This window comes from Nicotiana tabacum, chromosome 6, assembly GCF_000715075.1.
Source record: "Nicotiana tabacum cultivar K326 chromosome 6, ASM71507v2, whole genome shotgun sequence".
NCBI classification, from domain to species: Eukaryota; Viridiplantae; Streptophyta; class Magnoliopsida; order Solanales; family Solanaceae; genus Nicotiana; species Nicotiana tabacum.
Genome location: NC_134085.1, coordinates 1,450,947 through 1,469,114, shown reverse-complemented (window position 1 = coordinate 1,469,114; position 18,168 = coordinate 1,450,947). Strand labels below are relative to the sequence as shown.

Genomic DNA, 18,168 nt, shown 5'->3' with positions numbered 1-18,168 from the left:
GGTTTCCCAATTTGACAAGGACTATAAGTTTTCCTTTTCCAAATCTATTAGGACAATGGGTTTTCCTAAACCTATAGGGACTATGGGTTTTCTAAAAATACAAGGAAATAATTCAAGCCACAAATAACATATTGGTTGACACCTAATGGGAAATACTCAGTGTCAAGTAGCTATCAAGCATTACTGAACAATGTACAGAGATGGAAGGAGGCAGACCTGGTATGGAGCTTATTGATGATGCCTAGACACAGGTTCCTTTTGTGGTTAGCAAGTCACAAAAGATTACTAACGAAGGAAAGGTTGAGCAAATTGCAGATGCAACTAGATTCCACAATGTGTGAATTATGTGATGATTTGCCGGAGGAAACACATAGACATCTGTTATATGAATGTAGATAGACAACAGAGCTGAGGGACAAGATGTAAACATAGTCAGGCATCAAGATACAAGGGAAAGAAGTGTTGCAGTCAATACGGTGGATCAAAAGAAGACATTAGAGGTAATTTAAAAAAGAGATAGTAGCAACAATTCTTGGAGTTGAGATATATCATGTATGAAAAGCTAGAAATTGGAATATTTAAGGTGAAAACTGTAAATATAGAGGTTACGATCACACAATACAAAAGAAACTTTAGGAAAATATAGAACTTAGTAAGAGCTCCAAAAGAGCACGTAGGTGTAATTTTTTACTGCAAAATTTTTGTAATTAGTCGTTTTGGTTTTTGAGGCTCCAAGAGATTACACCTCAAGTTTAGAGGTTGTAACTCCAATGCTCTTTAGCTGTATTATTTGTAAGTAATGGTAGTATTTCACAGTTATTACCAAAAAAAACCCATAACATTCTTACTCCTATTTGGAAATAATGAGCAAGTCAATGAATAAACGGAAAAGAACCAAATATACTTTTATACCATCAAAATAATTTCAATATACGTTCCATATTATTATTTCATCATCTCAAATTCTACTGTATATTGTGGCATAAATATACTCTTATTTTGATGAAGTACCACGTGGGTGCAAATAATCTATAAAGACTCATTCCCAATCCAATCCCCCAAATAACTTAAAAACATAGGCGGATTCAGGATTTAAATTCTATGGGTTCAATTATAATATTTTTAGCATTGAATATTATTTTTGCAATTTTAATGAATTTTTACATATAAATTTTTATTTCGCGTCAAAAGTTATGAGTTCAGTTGAACCAATTCCCCCACTCCCTCTCCCCAAACAACTTAAAAGAAGCCCATGGGGAAAAGTAGGACATTTTTGAAGTTTCCACTTTCCTCGCGAACCAAAAATGACAAATAAAATAAGTTAATTTCGTGAAAAACATTTTTCCCTGTTTTCTTTTTCTCTTCATGAGACGTACAAATGCCCTTGCAGCAGCTTAAAAACTTTAGTTTTTGTTAAATAGTTACGACCTCTTCCAAGAAAGTTATATTAGTGAAATGGTAACCGTTGACAGAGTTTATTAAATTATTTAACAATTTATATGTTGGTGAACAATAATCCTTAAAGAATAAATTCAGTCCATTCAACTTTGAGCACTATATACCATACGATAATTTACTTGACCAAACCTTGCAGTGGACTTGGACTTAAATAAATTTAGGAATTGACCAAACCCACAAGGTTTCTGCTCTTACCTCGATATCAATTGAAGAGGAAAAACGTTGGTAAATTGCTATAAAGATATTTGTTATGACCCCGGTTCGCCCTTCATGAACCATCGTGATGACACCTAGTCCCTACGACTAGGAGAAGAACATTCTGATATTCTGGAAGTATTGAAAAATACAGATTTTTTAGAAATAAGAATCCAATAAATCAACTGAAAACTCTCTACTGTACCATTGAGCCTCAGTAATTCCTGATTCTTTTAAGTTCTGAAAACAATAATGTTCAGTGATGGGATTTGAGTTGGTTTGATACTAGTTTTTTGGAAGGTTTTGATCAAATTGTGTTAAAGACTACTGTTCCATTGGATTGTAAATCAATTTTCTGGTTTCATTTGCTGAATTTGGGTTGTGTTGTTGCTGCTGTCGATTTATGCTGTTTAAAATTGCTAATCCTTCTTTATTTCTTTGTCCCTTCAATCTCAGGTACCTTCTTAGCCCCTGAATAATGATTGATTGTTGAACATGTAAATCAGGTGGAATACTAATTGAATACAGGCTGCATTTGAACTTAGTTTCCCCTGTTTCTCATACTGCTTTAATATTCTGTAATAGATATGTAGTTTTAGATGTTATCTAAGCTATCATTTGCACATTTAATGTTGTGTATGTTCAGTAGTTATATGTATGGGTAATTGGACATGTATGTATGATTCTGCTATGTATGTTCAGTAGTTGTATGTATAGGTAATTGGACATGTACGCATGATTCTTATTTGAGATCAGTATGGTTCGAAGTATTTGGGAAGCATGTTCTATGTTTACATTTGCTCCTGAATGAGTTTAAAATGTCTAAGGATTATAGTGAAAGCTTTAGTATGATTTTCTGGAATTCATGAGAGAACCTGATTCTAATGTACTGGTTTGGTGACTATCAGTGTTAGGGGAAATTCAAGTTAGTTTAGTTATGTTGAAAATGATTCACTAGTTATCTACTGTTGCTTGCATGTCAATTGAGCAGATTTGGTTGTTTTAAATTCTACAAGTTTTGTCAACGTGAGGTTTAAATATCAGCATTTCAATTTAATTTAGGGCCATAAAAATTTAGAATCATATGTTGTATAGTTTCTCAAGAATTGTATCCTTAATTGTTTTCTATTTCAGAATCTTGGCGTTGTTTGTATGTTGTGACTAGCTATTTAGGTTCATTCTGAACTTTTGCTGCTCAGCCATCACTGGAGCACGATACAGACTCGATGTCGAACCTAATTGGTGTTGGTTCTGAGGCTTTAAAGAATTTGGGCCTTCTGCTTGGGCTCAATTTGGGCCCAGAAATTTAAAATTAATGAGAAATGAAAGTGATAGGCCCTGTTGCATGAGTTTTCTTTTATTTGCTTCAAAACAGGGTTCTTCACTGTTAGTCGGGGTTGGTACAATTTCGTTTTAAGATTGGCCCAGTTCCCCAATGTTACAAATCGATTGTGTTTAGTTTCCTTAAAAGGGATTACCATACCAATTGGGAGAATAATTAAGGCCCTTTAATTTGATGGTTGCTAATTAGTAGGAAGAAAATATATTTTTGATTCTTGCTCATATCTAAAGTACTACATATTGATGCAAAAAAATCTTGAGCTTTAGTAATCAGGCTAATGATTTCGTGCGCTTAACGATACGGACTTCTCTTGGTCTCAAATCTCAATATGCTGTTAATTCCTCCTAGGTGGTTTCGAAGTGATTTGATCACTCTTAAAACAAAATTCTTCTCCTCTCTGTCTGTCCGTCTCTTTCAGAATGTTCTCTTGTCCGTGTCCCTTAACACCTCTCAAGTTCAGCCTTTTTATAGGCATTCATTTTAGTGTATCCTCCATTATCAATTCACCTTTTCATTTTTAACTACCCACTAGCTTAGTGCTTTCTTAATTTAAACAGCTATTGCAATCCCAACCCTACCACTATTAGAAGCTTCTTAAGTAGGTAAACACTTGAATTATACTTATATTAATCAGTTCTTATCAACATAATTAAACAAGAGGTTAAACCAAACTATTGAACTAATCCTAACTATTCTGACTAAGTGATTAAACGAAATACGATTTCAAAGTCTACTGATATCCCAATTATACGAAACAAATCCACGAAACCAATCTACAGAAACAAACAGTGAAATAATTTATACCAGAGTACTGATCGAATTTCAATTGAAATTGACCAGAAAAAAAAAGAGACGAGGGAGACGAATATCAGAATAATACTAATGAAAATAAACAAAAACTAGGAAAAAACTCACTGGACAGGCTCAAACTTGGATTTGGCACTCTGAATCAACCCAAAATAATACCAAACGTTTGTTCTTGGTGCAGAACAAACGAGCGTTATTATTTTGTGATGAAACAAGCTTGAATAAGCCCAAAAATCCAACCAAATGATCCTTCATGCACTGACCAGAATTTTAGGATTCTAAGGCTCGAACTTAGATTCGATATTTGAGGAGTTCTGGATACATTCGAGGGAAACTAATGATATATTGGGCATGAGGGGGTTGTGGAGGTTATGGGGTGTCAGTTTGGGGTCGATTGGGTAAACTAGGGTTCGAGTCCGATCTTTGATCTGAAATTCGAGGGGTTCCAGGGATATTTGAGGGATAATATTTTTGGATTAGGAAAGAGGGGGTGAGGGGATGCTATGGTGTAAAGATGGGGTGATTTGGGCCACCGGAACCGCCGTGAGGCGATTTCCGGTGGGCGGAAGGCGGCGGTTCACGGTGGCGTTCTGTTGGGTTTCTGAAGAGATGGGGGGAATGAGATGGGAAGGGCCGGGTTTGGGGGTTGATATATTGGAACGTTTGATTTGATTAGGGCCGTTGGATAATTGGAATCCAACGGCTCTGATTAGATCATAAATGGAAACGAGGTCGTTTTGGTTTCAACTGGGGCGGTCCGGGTGTGGGAACGGGTCGGGTTGTGATGAGGGTTTTGGATCGTTCGATCAGGCTGATTCAACGACCCGGATTAAAACGCCTGAAATGGCGTCGTTTGGTTGAGGCTGGAGACGGGTCTGGGCTATTTGGGCCGGTTCGAATGGGTTTGGATGGTTTTGTGTTTGGGCTTAGGATTTAAATGGGATATTAGCCCAATTTTGATTTTCTCTCTTTTTAATTCTTTTTCTTTTCTTCCTTTTTTTTTCAAAAAAATAAGACTAAAATCCTAAATTAAATTATAAACCAAATCATCCTATCAAAAATACTAGTTAATTCTAAATAATAATTATTACACATAATTAATACCAAATTAAAAGAAAATCGCAAAATTTTGATATTAAACACTAAAATGCAAAAATACGTTATTTTTTGTGAAATTTTTTTTTATTTTTTTTTAGTAAAAACAACATTTTACTAAATTAACCAAAAAATGTAAAATCAAATCCTAAGTGCAGACGCTATATTTTTTTGTATTTTTTTAATGCTTTAATAAAATTAAATATGCACACAAAGATACGCAAACAATCAGGAAAATCGAAAAGTAACTCCTAGAATAACACATAATTAAAGAAAAAGCCTAATTTTGGGAATTTTTTTAGAGTAATTCGTATGAAGCAAAAATCACGTGCTCATACTCGTGGTCACCATACTTCGAATATGTCCTGCTGAATCTCTAGCCTACTTACATCACCTCTATATGATTGTGTTTGCTCATATCTTATTTCTTTCTGCCTATATAATTGACTTTGTTTTGTTTGCTACTTTTATTCATTCGTCTCTATTTATATGTTGAAACACACAGAATCATGACCCCTCATGATTGATTCTGATTTTCCTTAACTGTTGGTAATTGAAAGATTTTCCATCAAGGCCCTAGAATTCTACTCGTCTATTTGAATTCACTGATTTTATTACCTTATTTACTATTATACTTGGTTTTACTTAGTATTTCCTTAATTTGGTCTTTCTAAATTTGGTCCTAATCGATTACTTTATGCCTAGTGGACTCTGGCTACTTTCCTTGTCTAATTATGCACCGATTCCTCCTTTTCCCCTTATATGGTACTGAATCTTTCCGTTTGACTTTGATTCCCTTAATTCAAGGAAGTACTTCCTTGATTCTCTAAGTGATTGATTCTACTCTTAAATTAGTATACTACTAAGATTTTTACATTATTCCACTACCTACTTTCAACTATAAATACCCTAAGTCTTTCACAAACAAGACACACACTTGGCTTCCAAAAACCCCTCTCTTATTTAAAATCTCTGTGTTATTCTATTACTATTAGCCGGCTGCAAGCCAAGGCTAATCATCGGTGCTCTTTGGTTCTTTCATTCTGCTTACTTCTATCTTCATGGGTATGTCCTAGTTTAATTTGCAGCCACAACAATAACATGTTTCTTTTCTTGTTTCAGTTTCTTTTATTTCTAGTCTGCTTTTACTTATGATTTTGTTGTGGAGTTTGTAATTAAGCATGCTAGTATGACTCCCCTCCCTTTAAGCTCATGTATTCCTTTGTGTGATTCAAGCATGTTTGGACAATTGTTTTCTTTACCTACTATGCACTTACCACTTTGTGAATCCCAAATCCTTATTCCCCTCTATATGCTTATGACTGGTTTGTGATTATGCCAGTGTCCAACTATCTCTGAGCATGTCCATACCAGTCCTAATACTCCTGCCGAGGTCATGTGTCTGCAGACAATGTTTGTGTATCCCCAAACCCCTTTAACCCCTGTGTAATTACTGAATATATTTAGATTCTATGAACTTGCTGTGTGTGGTCTTATCCTGAAGTGTTTGAACTCTGTTTACTATTCCAACTTCTTTTCAACAATCTCTGTTACTAATTGCCTTCAAAACAATTTCTTTTGAGTTCAGTCTTTAATAAACATGTATCATGCACTTTCACTCTACTCTTAGTTAATAAGTTCTGCCCCCTCTGGTATGTGTACTGCCTTGGAATCTTCTTGAGAACCCTTGAAACTCTGGCATATTGAGGCTGACTTTCCATACTGCACTGGTTCAATGCTTGGCTACTAAGTCTAGGTGTAAGCATTGCCCGGGGTCCTTGAGACTTTTAGGGAATTTTGATGCACCTAGACCCTGATTTGTCTATGGAAATGAGGTTTGAAAGACCATTGGAGGCTTTGGGAAACTTGGACCTGATTGCAGACTCCCTATAGAATAGCTTCTTAGTTTTGTATTTCATTTATGTAATTCCTTCATTGGCCTGTAATTATTTGTAAACAAATACTTGGGGTACTTAGTAAAAAGGGTGGGTAGATGTATTACTTACATTTATTGTGTTTCATTAATTATTCTTCATTTATTACTCATCATAGATCATAAAGAGCCCTCAGTAAAGCTCTTAGAACCGTTAGTCCTTCAACGATTACCCACAGCCTAACGCTTAGCTCGACCCCGAAGCCCTGATTCTTGGCCACTCGGTTTGCATAACATACTATCTTCAAGCTCTTATCTTATTTTCTAATCTCACACCTAGCATTTACTGCCTAATAACTAGCATTAAAATAAATCATGTATTTTTAGAACCACAAAATCAAATCTAATTGTTATTACCTTTTTCAAGGTAAACATATCAATTTTTAGGTGTCTCCCAATAGAGTTACCAATCTTTTGAAGAATAATCCCGTCATAAAATTCAGTAGGCAGATCTGAGCCTAGGTCTATTAGAGAAAAGTTTTCATTTACTTTCCACAGTTCCTGAACTTTTTTTTAAGGATTTGGTGAAGAGTTCGTTTACCTTGTAATTTTATGATTATGGAGTATTTCCAAGGCATATGCAACGGTTTCTATCCTCTTGAGAGAGGAAATTTTTTCTTTTCCCCGATGTATTATCATTTGTATGTCTTGGCGAGAAGGAAGTGTGAATGTCGTTGGATAGAGGGATAATGTTTTCAATTATGATGTTCGTCCCCTCCTCTCCCTCAATTAATTTGTCTTTAAAGGAGGTTTGTTGATTTTCAGAAGTTTTGGGGTATAATCTATGGTAATGTCCTGTGGTTTAGGAGGAATTAAAACCATCTCCATATCAGTATCCATGTTTGGATTGGATATGGCTAGAGAAATTAGTTGAGGTAGTCTAGGGATTTTTTTTAGATATAGGATTTCTCTTTAACTTTTTCAGTGATAAAGAGGAAACTAATCAATGTATAAAAAATTTGGATCATTTCTTGATTTGTGCATGTCATCCTTGGTCAGGGCTATGCTAATCTTCTCTGTATCGTTCCAATTTTATCAGATATCCCCGAAGGGACAAAATTTCAACTATATGATTCCACAATGTATTCGTATTTCAATGTGTTTGTATCTAATATGTATTAAAGAATTCATCAACTTACAAGATTCATCAATATTGTTTATGCAATTATTTGAATGGCATACTCGTTAACTATTTAACTTAATAGGTCCTTGTAATGTTTTTCCTTTTTCTTTCTTCTTTCCAAATGAAACTAAGGACCCTAACCCTGTCAGTGATCAATTAATTACTCGTCGATAAAAAAGAAAGAATAAATCCAACTAATCTTCATATCTCACCAGCGAAGAATTATCTATAAAAAATATCTATATAACCACGATGTATGACCAATCACATACGTCATTTGAAATTTTGTTCTCTACCGATTCCAATTTATTTGTCATACTTTCTTTTTTAATTTATCCCAAAAAAATTATAACTTTTTATTTAAAAATTATTTAATTTAAAACCTTTTATTTTACTTTTAATAAAACAATTTATAATCACACAATTTTTTTCAGCTTATTTCAGAACACACATTTTAAAAATATTTATAGGACAAAAACAAGAAACAATTCAGGCAATTCATATAGTAGCATATACATCGTTTTTCGCGCCAAATCGTCCTAAAGGGTAAATTCATCTTTAGGGTGAAATAGATTCCCTTGATTTCTGCTCATACGTCCTTCAACCATGGTTTCAACTAGAAGATCGAAGAGCTGTAACCATTTTCAAGAAGAAACCCTATGTGCTTCTGGCGTTTTCCACCATCTTATCTCACTCCTTCAACAGCCACAGGTGCTTTTACTTTCTTAATTTTTTTCTCTTTTTTTTCTTAATTTTTTCTTAGAAGGGTTGTTTATTTTTTTAAATTTCCCTTTTACTTCTTGTGGGGGGAGGGGGTAGCGAAAAGAGTGTGTGTGGGGTGTGGGGGTGTGGGGGAGTGGGGGTGGGGTGATCAAAGGTTGTTACTTTGAGAAGATTTTGGGTATTTTGTACTTGCGAATTATTTATTTAGCTAATTTGAAGCTTGCCCATGTTGGTACTTTGTTGTTTGATGAACCTGTTTATTTTTGGTTTTTTCCTATTTTTGGTTTTTGTTTCTGTTTTATTTCTTGATTTGCCACTAATTTCTGCTTGGAGGGGTTGTTTGTTTGTTTTTCGTTATATTTCACTTTTACTTATGGGGGGAGGGGGAGTATCTGGAAGAGAGTGTGTGTGTGGAAAGGGGGGGGGGGGAATGAATCAAGGGTTGTTACTTTGAGAGATTTTGGGTATTTTTTGTACTTGCGAATTATTTATTTAGCTAATTTGAAGCTTGCCCATGTTGGTATTTTCTTGTTTGATGAAACTGTTATTTTTATTTTTTTTCCTATTTTTTGTTTTGTTTCTGTTTTATTTCTTGGTCTGCTTTTTTTAATTTCTCGTTTAATGAGGTTAAATATACTTGTGTATTTAGATTGTTTGCAGCATATTTGTGTTCTTTGTTTTCGTTCCGTGTTGATTAGAGTTGTTGAGAAAATAGTAATCAAATATTGTGGGTTTTAGATGGAATAAGTTTAACAAGGTAGTGGACTCATTCGAAGTTTTTGTCGCAGACCAGTTCGGTTTAGCTTTTTTGTAGATTTATTTGCTTGTTGGTAGAAGCATTAGGGAACACTTTAAATTTGGATTTTGTAGGAAAATAGTGTTGAATTTTCTGTTTGAAGTTGATAATTGAAGTTTTTGGATTCTTTCATGGTTTATGAAAAGTATGTTTATCTTTTCTCGCTTAAGTTTATTTACTTTTTTGGCATAAGATGGAAAGCGGACACAAGCTCATTTTATGAACGAATGTTGAACCCCTTTCTGTGGCTTAATTGTTTGAAGGTCAGTCAGCATTGTCGGCCATCTTAACGATTTTTAATTGCAAATTACAACTCTTGTAAGATTCAGTTGCAATGCTCTACTCCCTAGAGAAATTGGAGAAGAAAGTGCAGAACTCTTAGAAATATGGAATGAGTGTGAATGTACACCAAACATGACATACAATATATGGAAAAAAAGAATAGAGGAAAAAATATATTGTGCGGAAAGCCTATCAAAAAGAAAATCAGATAAAATTGTGCGATAAGACAAACTGGTAAAATTGGAATTAAAGGTGAAACAATGTGAGAGTCAAGTCTTCAGTTGACTTCCAATACTACTGGCATTTGATACTGGGAGTCTACAAATTTACTGATTTTAAATGTACACTAATGCCTCATTAAGTACTTTTTTTTTCCAACATCTTCTCTAAATTGCTTGTTTGTACTAAGATGTTTTGGCTAAACTAATCTACAGTTGATATATTATTTCATTTTTCTCTTTTGCCTCTAACTTACTGAGCCCCATTCTACCATCTTGCAGGGTGTGAGATTACATGTCTTTAAGAGTTTGTATTCTCTGCTTGTCCATTTCTCCTTGAACCCACTACAAAGTCCAACATACAATCTTGGTTTTGATGAATTGGGTATGGAAATTGATCACAATGGGTTTAAGGCGTCATCAGAAGATATAGAAACCCTCTCTGGTGTATTATTTGAAGAAGTGTATGATAGGTTTGACTATTTATCCTCTGCTTCCCGTGATATCTCTGCGAATGATCTTAGACAAGGTGATTTGCAGCGGAATATCTCCGAAGATGCTGAAATTTTTTATTTGCTGCTGAGGTGTTGTATGGTCACCTTGCCCTTGCTTGTGTCCAGACACAATCTTCTTTTAGAAAAAGGGAAGGTCCTTTTGGTGTTACTTCGAAAGTTATCTTCAATAAACACATTTGGGGCTGAAAATAGGACGGAAATTACTTTTGAAAATTCAGTTTCTCAAGCATGCACATCCGAGGATAATGATTGCAGAACGACCTCCACAGAGGACTTTGTTGCGTCCCTCCATTTCTTTGAGCCATCTGATCTTCACACTTCTTTCTTGCGTGCAACGTTTGAGGTAATTTCCTTATTAATCTCCTGTTGGTTAATAGAAAGCTCATGATTTGTGCTTCTCGTTTGTCATGAAATAAATTTAGTACTTCCTTGTCTGCCAACGTAGAATATGATTCACCATTTATAAGGTTTGAGTAAGTCAGTCTATCTTCACTTACTGGATCACTAGCAGTACAATAGGGAGGTAAGGAATAAATATTGATTAAAACTCTAATGAGTGAAGCATGTAGGGGTTAATTCAGCTGCATGTCTAAGCTAAAAGCTTGATGACGCGAGCTGCAGTTTAAAATACTGGACTCTGGATATACTATATGACATCTCAAAAAAAGAAGTCTCACAAGCACGGTTTTCTCACAAAGCTGGTTGAAAACAAAATGAGTGTCTGGATATAGGAGAGAAGTGCGCAAATTTTATTTAAAATTGTTGCTGTACAGCGAGGAAATTACTTAACACTTCCATGTTTGATATGTTTCTTGTCGTATTCATTCAGCCATGACAGAAAGGGAATGGAAAGGGGAAAAAGGTTTGGTCACTGTCTTTAGGTTGGATGCTAGGCACGAGTACAGAAGTCAGCATGCATATGATATGCGACTTCTTTTTAAATGGCCATGGACTTTCTCAGCGTTTCCTAAGAGAAGTTCTTTCACTGCAAGATATCTGTTTCTTTTTTGGAGTCTATGAGGTTACAAGTATTACCACCACCTTGGCCTTTTGTTGATCTATAAACTATCTTGTTTCATTACCAGTGACATCCACCAGTCTTTCTTAGGTTTTCCATTTCTCTCTTTATTTTTCTTTCATTCGTACATCCTGTAATTTATTGTTGTAACTTGCCTCATGTTGTGTACTTCACTTAGGACGTATAATTTACCCCCTTAATACGGAGGAAATTACATGTATGCAGGTTTTTGTGGATGAGCTTCTGGTGCATGGACAGTTGAGACATTTCTTTAAGCTTATTGATTCTCTAGCTTCTTCTGCGGAAATAATATTTACACCTCAGCCAAGTCAGGGAGAAATAGGAATAGTAATGGAAGTTTTCTCTAGGTACTTCTTAATATCATGGTCTGATGAGCATAGGTCTGGAAATCATCTTAACAGAATATTATTGGTAAACAATGAATATTTAAAATTCTCATTGAAAGCTCTAGAATTGAGTCCGACCGCGGCCGTAGCATTGCTCCTCAACCCCATCAGTCTTTCTGCACCCAAACTAATGCAAGCACATTTGATTTCAATGGTTTACGAGGCCTCCTTTTTGCTGGTGGATATGCAGAACCTTAACACAAATGATAGACCTATCAATTACTTTCTCGCTCTGTTTGAAAAGTCAGTAGCTTTGTACATGAAGCATATGCCCCTGTTGCAAATCAACCGTCGATCTTCATTTGTAAGTCATATGTCTGTCAAAGGTGCAGAAGGGAAGGAAATCCAGTCCCTTTTTGATTTGTGTATATTAGCAAGCACAAGAAAGGAGATCAATAATTTGATTTTAAAGTTTGAGGATTCATCACAATCTCACTTTCTTAAACTTTCTTCTGAAATGAAATCCGACCTGACAAGTTCCTGTATAACTTATGTGAACGAGAGTCGGTATATTCTAGACAAATGCTGCCAAGATGAGATTTTCTCAGCCTTAAGTTGCCTAATTTTAAGAGCTTCGGACAGTTTCGAGGAGAATACAATTGTGGATACAAGTCTGCAAGATATTTGTCTTTTGGTTTGTATACTGAAGCTAATGAGCTCCTCTTTGTTACAAGTTGTCTGGTGCCTGAGATGCAATTTGAATTCTGATCGTTCAAAAACCTTACAAGATTTTTCATCCTGTGGGGAATACAATTCTATCTTGGGAATAATTGACTGTTTCAGAAATGTCAACATAGACAGTTCAGTCCAAAATTTGTTATGCCAAATGACGGAGATAGACTCTGAGAAGCACAGAGTTTCCAAGATGATGTTTTTGCATTTTGCAGGATTGCTCTCAGTCAGTTTCTTTAAGAGGCTTGATTGTTTAGCAAAAGGCTGCTTGTTTACTATTATAGCTCTGCTGAATTTATTCATCTTTGAAGAAGGTAATTTGGATATACTCCAGTCACTAGTTGGTCCAACTCCAGACTCCGTTTCATCATCTGGATTATCTGCTATTAGAATCCAGGAGGTCAGGTTTAATTCCTTTTGCTCTTGAAAGAATATATTGCTTACAGTTACTGTATTTTAAGCTGTTAGTTCATAATACAGGCTGTAGTGGACAAGAGATCTAGCCTTGTGGTTGCATCAAAGTTCCAGAAGGCAAGGGCCCTGCGTTCAAGGTATCAATATAGTGCCATCACTCTGTATCATTCACGAGCTTGAAGCCCCATTCACGTTTTACTTCCACTTTTCTTGTTTTCTTGTACTATATCTGCATTTGCATGAAATGTGGCTTACTCTGTTGGCATAAAGGCTCATGTATGTACCTTCCGTCGTATAACTTCTAATTTACTCTCACGCTTCCATGCTGACTGACCAGCCTTTTGAACCATCAGAGGTTTATTGTATGGCCTGTTTTATGTAGATATTATACACACTTTCTGTCCAATCTGCCTTACCTCTATATTGCCGTTAGATTTATTCATAAGTAGATATTCCGATGTAGAGAACTCAATTCAGTCCTGCCTTTTGATGTCTTACTTGTATGTTAAAAAAAAAAGAAAAAGAAAAATCTATTATGTTGTTCATATTCCTTATTTTCTCAGATGCCTATAAAAAATGCAATTCCTTATTTTCTGTTCTTCTCTGTGGAAAACTAATACCATTTTAAAAGTTTTGATGTGTTCGCTTTACTGGGGTTTTGATCTATTTTCCTGAGCAGATGTTCTTTTCTGGCATCAAACATGTGCTCAGATTTTCTTTTAATTTTTTGAACTTTTGTTTATGAGGATTATAGTTTTTCCTGTCATGCGCTATATATCATTTATTTCAAATTAACTTTCTTATGAGTTATCTTTGTGTGAGAGCTAGAACCATCAAAGAATGAAAATTAATAAAGGAAAAACAAATTTGGAGAAGAGTTGAATTATTAAAAGTGATATTGTGATCATATAGTATAGGATTAGCTTTCTCCAAAATCATTCTACTGAGAAACAACTTAATCCCACAGGAGTGAGCTTATATTTGGCCCATAAAAGTAGAAATAGTGGGCCTCCAAGACTCCCAAGATAAAAATTAGCCGCAACTCTACAGAAATACTGAACTGACGATATGTAATTTAGGATGAATTTTTATCTTTCTGTACATCTATCTAGCTGTAATTTTTGTCTGGTATTGTAGTACCAAGCTGGTATTATACTGGATGTATTTTTTTTCATTTGAAAATTTGAAATGTAGTACTCTAATATTCTATTGAGATTGTTAATGAAAGGCTCATGGGTGAAACCACTTCACATTGTTTCCTAGAGATTCCTCGCTCAAGCTGGCATTTGTTTGAAGCTTTTCAAAAGCTCAACTTTTGAGTTTTTTTGGAGAAAGTGTGTATTTGACCTGTTTTCGGGAAAAGAACAAGTTTTCAAGTTTTTGAAAAATTTGGAAGCCCGAGTGTGGAAAATCTTCAAAAGAAGTTGCTTTTTTTTTTTTTTTGGGGGGGGGGGGGGGTTGCAATAATTCAATAAACACCTTTTGTTATTTAAAAAAAACTCAAAAACTGAGGTTTGCAAACTCAAGTATCCAAAAAATTGAGTAATTCATACAGAAAGTCGACACCAACTCTAAAGGGGAACTGCCGCAGCAGAAGTGACGGCAACATAGTCATATTCTCCTTACTGCAGAGAAATAATTAAACATACTATGACTACTAATATTCCACAATCCTAGACTAGTGAAAGTCGGCTATATGAATCATTAAGATCATTTTCTTCATCCAAAAATCATTAAGATCATTTTGGTCCATTTTGGCCCATTTCATATCAGATTGCGGTGTAGAGTAGCTTTATGAAGGAATATTAGGAAAATGTGGGATAGTTTCTACGGAAATGCTTGAAACCAGGCAAAAGAGCTAGGAATCGGTTTATGAAAACATATATAGTGGCTGAGATGTTGCCTTCTGTGAAGTACTTCGGATTGTATTCGATATTTCTTGCTAGCAGACATCAGCAGTTCTGCAAATAAATTGGAAGGGTGAATCCTATGGACCTAAAATTCAGAGGAATCTGTTAAGATCAAGAAAGTTGCTTGGTTGCTCATCAGCAGAGAATCTAACATATGGATAGTGATAGTTGGAGATGAAAAGGGCAGAGGGATGTATCTTCAAGATTCTTAAAACTGAAGGAAATGGATTTTGGACACTCCACTCTGGATACTTAGGGTGCTGACAAGATTTGCTTTTTTGAGGGGACAACAACTTGAGATCCATTCTAAATGCATGATACTTGAAATGAAAAAAAAAACTGTTTACATAAGTTGGTAAATGTGCTAGAGAGCAAGAAAAAGAAGTCTATTGTTTGTTATTTTACTGTCTGATAACATAGAAGCTATGGCGTGTTATGTGGAAATTATTGAAGTGGTGATGTCAGATATCATGTTATGATGGAAAATAAGGAGGAAAAGGCTGAGAAGAAAAGCATGGTAGTGTCCATGTGGTAAATATAGAAAGGAAGGGATAGAAGATCGTTTGGAAGAGTTGAAAATACCTTCCTTCTCAAAACGAGTAGAAAATACGTTGTACAAATTATTTTTGACACTTCCGGTGCAGTATACATGAATGGATTCTGTTTGTTGAGAATTATAATTTAAGGTTTGAGATTCTGTACTATTTTGTAAAATTTTATGTGGAATTATTCCTACCATATCAATATAATTATTTACATCATTAGAAAGAACACAATGATAGTGTAGTTATGTGTTCAAGACTTCAAGCTGGTTTCGTTCCTTTTATGATCATATACTTCTGTCTTTTCTTGTTGATAGTTTTCGCTGTAGTATGCTTCGTTGTAAGTGGGCATGGTGTCTGTATTACTTCATAATATTATGATTAGTGCAATGTTTGTTCTTTTAAATTACGCATGTTCAGTTTCAAATTTGCAAGCTTAAATATCTGATCTTTTTTTTAAAAATATATAACATATAACCATTTGGAGGACTAGGAAAACTCTGGACAAAGTAGTTGCTTCTTAAATTTTATGTTTTTTCCATTTTTAAATGAAGTTTTGGCTGTTGCATACATGATTTTGTAGTTGGTAGTTATCTTATTCATGCTTACCTCTTACCTCCCTCCTTTAATCCACCCATTTACCTTATTCTACTAACTGATAACCATAGAAGAAAGGAAGATAGCTCAAAGATAAGCACCTCTTTGCTTTACAGCAAAGAAAATTTTGAAGCAATGGAAGAGGAAACGGAGGAAATGGAAGAGGAAACGGAGGAAACAACCAACGGGAAGATATTTCTTAAGTGCAGACTAGGGCGTTCTGAACGAGTCCCTGATTTTGATGACTTAGCTGATTTTATTGAGTGCAAGCAAGGAAAGGACTACTCTTCCTGGCTAAAGCATCGGCAACAATATCGTATGTTGAAATGTGACAAGATGGCATTGTTAAGGTGGAAAAGGAAGAGGAAATCTTGGAAAGTCATGAAAAGGAACTAAACTTGAATTAACTTAAAGACTTCTCCTTGGAAAGAGAACTGGCGAGTTGAGCTTCATTGAATTGACACTGGACATATGTTTGGAGATGGCCTGCTGGACAATTGCTGTACAATGAACTTTCGACGACGCTTCCTCAGTGCATGTAAGGAAATTGTTAAATAAGGTTCTTATTTAATGTCTGCAACCTCATTTAATTAGGGTAAAATCTTAAGACTGATATGCGTGGAAGTCAGATCCTAACAAGTTAGTGGAGCTTTCTGTTTTCCTTATTAAGGCGGCGATGGCCATAAAATCCACGAAACTTGCCTCTTCAACATGATTAAGCTGATATTACATCTTGATTGAGGTATATTAGAGTATAATGGTCAACTGGCTTGCTGAACTTAACTTGGATCGAGGTACGAGATGCTTTTACTGATGCATTCATTCTTGTTTCATGCTTCTCTTTTTTATTAATCTCATCTTTTTCATTTCATTTTCTCTAGAGCACCCTGAAGTTTTTATAAAGGAGCTTGAAGGTGTCTACTACAGGATCTTCAACCTGATCTGCTCTCGCCTTTTGATGCACAACAAACATCGCGAAAAAGGTTTTTAAGCTGACAGCTTCATTTGCTAATCAGAAATACACTCCGTCAGAGGGAGAACCAAGGAAATTATGAGTCGTATGGTTCGTCGAGGTTGACCATAAGAAACTTCTATTATAGGATTTCATGCTTAAAAGGTGCAAAGCTTGTCTAATATCCCACCATCCTTAGTGCTTTTGTTGTGTACATTCCTGTAAAGTTTCTATCAAATGCTTTGGAATGTGAGATTCAGTTATGAGTGTTTAGAGTAATTTTCCCTTTTCTTCTCCTACTGATTCTGTCATGTTAAGTTAAAGAGATGACAAAAGATTGTAACCCTGTCTTTCAGCTGGACCCAATAAAATGAGTAAAATGTGTTGCAATTGCAGGCTAATTTGCCAAAACTCTTGATACCCATTTGCTCATTTTGCTGATTATACTTTCAACTTTATGCTGGTCTATACAGTGTATCTCATGGGAAATATTTTGTGTCAACTGTGATTTGACCGAAGGGGAGCCTTGGAGCATCGGTAAAGTTATCTTTGTGTGATCTATAGGTTACACGCTCGAGCTGTGGAAGCAATCACTAATACTTGCATTAGGGTGGACTGGTTACATCATACCCCTTGGGGTGCGGCTCTTCCCAGGACCCCTGTAGGAATGTGAGATACTTTGTGCACCGTGCTACCTTTTTTTTGTTGTTGTTGTGATTTGACCCCTTTTTGGCGATTAGGTAAGGAAAAAATGAAGGAGTTTCAATTTCCTTGTTTGTTTTAATAAAAGAAAGGAGGAAGGTGATTTGGGAGATGAATTTTCTATCAAATATGGTGTTTGTTTAGAAGTACCACATTGACAACATTAGCATCAACTTTGAACAATAAGCAAGAAATTTATTGGAATCTGCATTAATACAAAAACCATCTCTACTATGCAGAACATGTTTACATGTGTGATAATTGAAAGCTGAATGGATGGTCACCTTAGTCACAATTTACAGCAAACCTCACTTCCACATCTGCACAATTTACTGGTTCAGTCAGGACTAGGCTGGAGTTGAATATATCTGTAACAAGTTGGGCATGATCAATATATATGCTCCAACTTGAGGGGGAGTGTTGACATACAAGTTGTCTAGCACATGTATACACATGTACTACATCAT

The 18,168-nt window shown here is 35.4% G+C and overlaps 1 protein-coding gene and 1 non-coding gene across 5 annotated transcripts; one reads left to right on the top strand and one right to left on the bottom strand.

Annotated features, from left to right (window-relative positions):
• Positions 1 to 7,783: 7,783 nt before the first annotated feature.
• On the bottom strand, positions 7,784 to 7,885 carry LOC142182455 (U6 spliceosomal RNA). The gene has a single exon (XR_012711276.1). It is a non-coding gene; the product is annotated as a U6 spliceosomal RNA (small nuclear RNA).
• A 494-nt stretch (positions 7,886 to 8,379) lies between these two features.
• LOC107817192 (uncharacterized) lies at positions 8,380 to 17,397 on the top strand. Of its 4 annotated transcripts, none has more exons than XM_016642975.2 (7): positions 8,380 to 8,664; positions 10,255 to 10,830; positions 11,731 to 12,984; positions 13,065 to 13,135; positions 16,119 to 16,585; positions 16,718 to 16,841; positions 16,929 to 17,397. In XM_016642975.2, the coding sequence occupies exons 1-5, from the start codon at positions 8,560 to 8,562 to the stop codon at positions 16,441 to 16,443; spliced, it is 2,331 nt and encodes a 776-aa protein (XP_016498461.2). In that variant the 5' UTR covers positions 8,380 to 8,559; the 3' UTR covers positions 16,444 to 16,585; positions 16,718 to 16,841; positions 16,929 to 17,397. The 4 variants fall into 4 exon arrangements, with proteins under 4 accessions (XP_016498461.2, XP_016498460.2, XP_016498458.2 ...); XM_016642974.2 differs by having other exon boundaries at positions 16,677 to 16,841; XM_016642972.2 differs by having other exon boundaries at positions 16,119 to 16,841.
• Positions 17,398 to 18,168: the final 771 nt, after the last annotated feature.

What these genes read in the sequence shown, in the direction of transcription:
- LOC107817192 (XM_016642975.2), top strand. Translation starts at nt 8,560, where the DNA reads ATGGTTTCAACTAGAAGATCGAAGAGCTGTAACCATTTTCAAGAAGAA. An exon ending in TCTTGCGTGCAACGTTTGAG is followed by an intron (nt 10,831 to 11,730) that starts GTAATTTCCTTA and finishes ACATGTATGCAG; the next exon opens with GTTTTTGTGGATGAGCTTCT. An exon ending in CTGCTATTAGAATCCAGGAG is followed by an intron (nt 12,985 to 13,064) that starts GTCAGGTTTAAT and finishes TTCATAATACAG; the next exon opens with GCTGTAGTGGACAAGAGATC.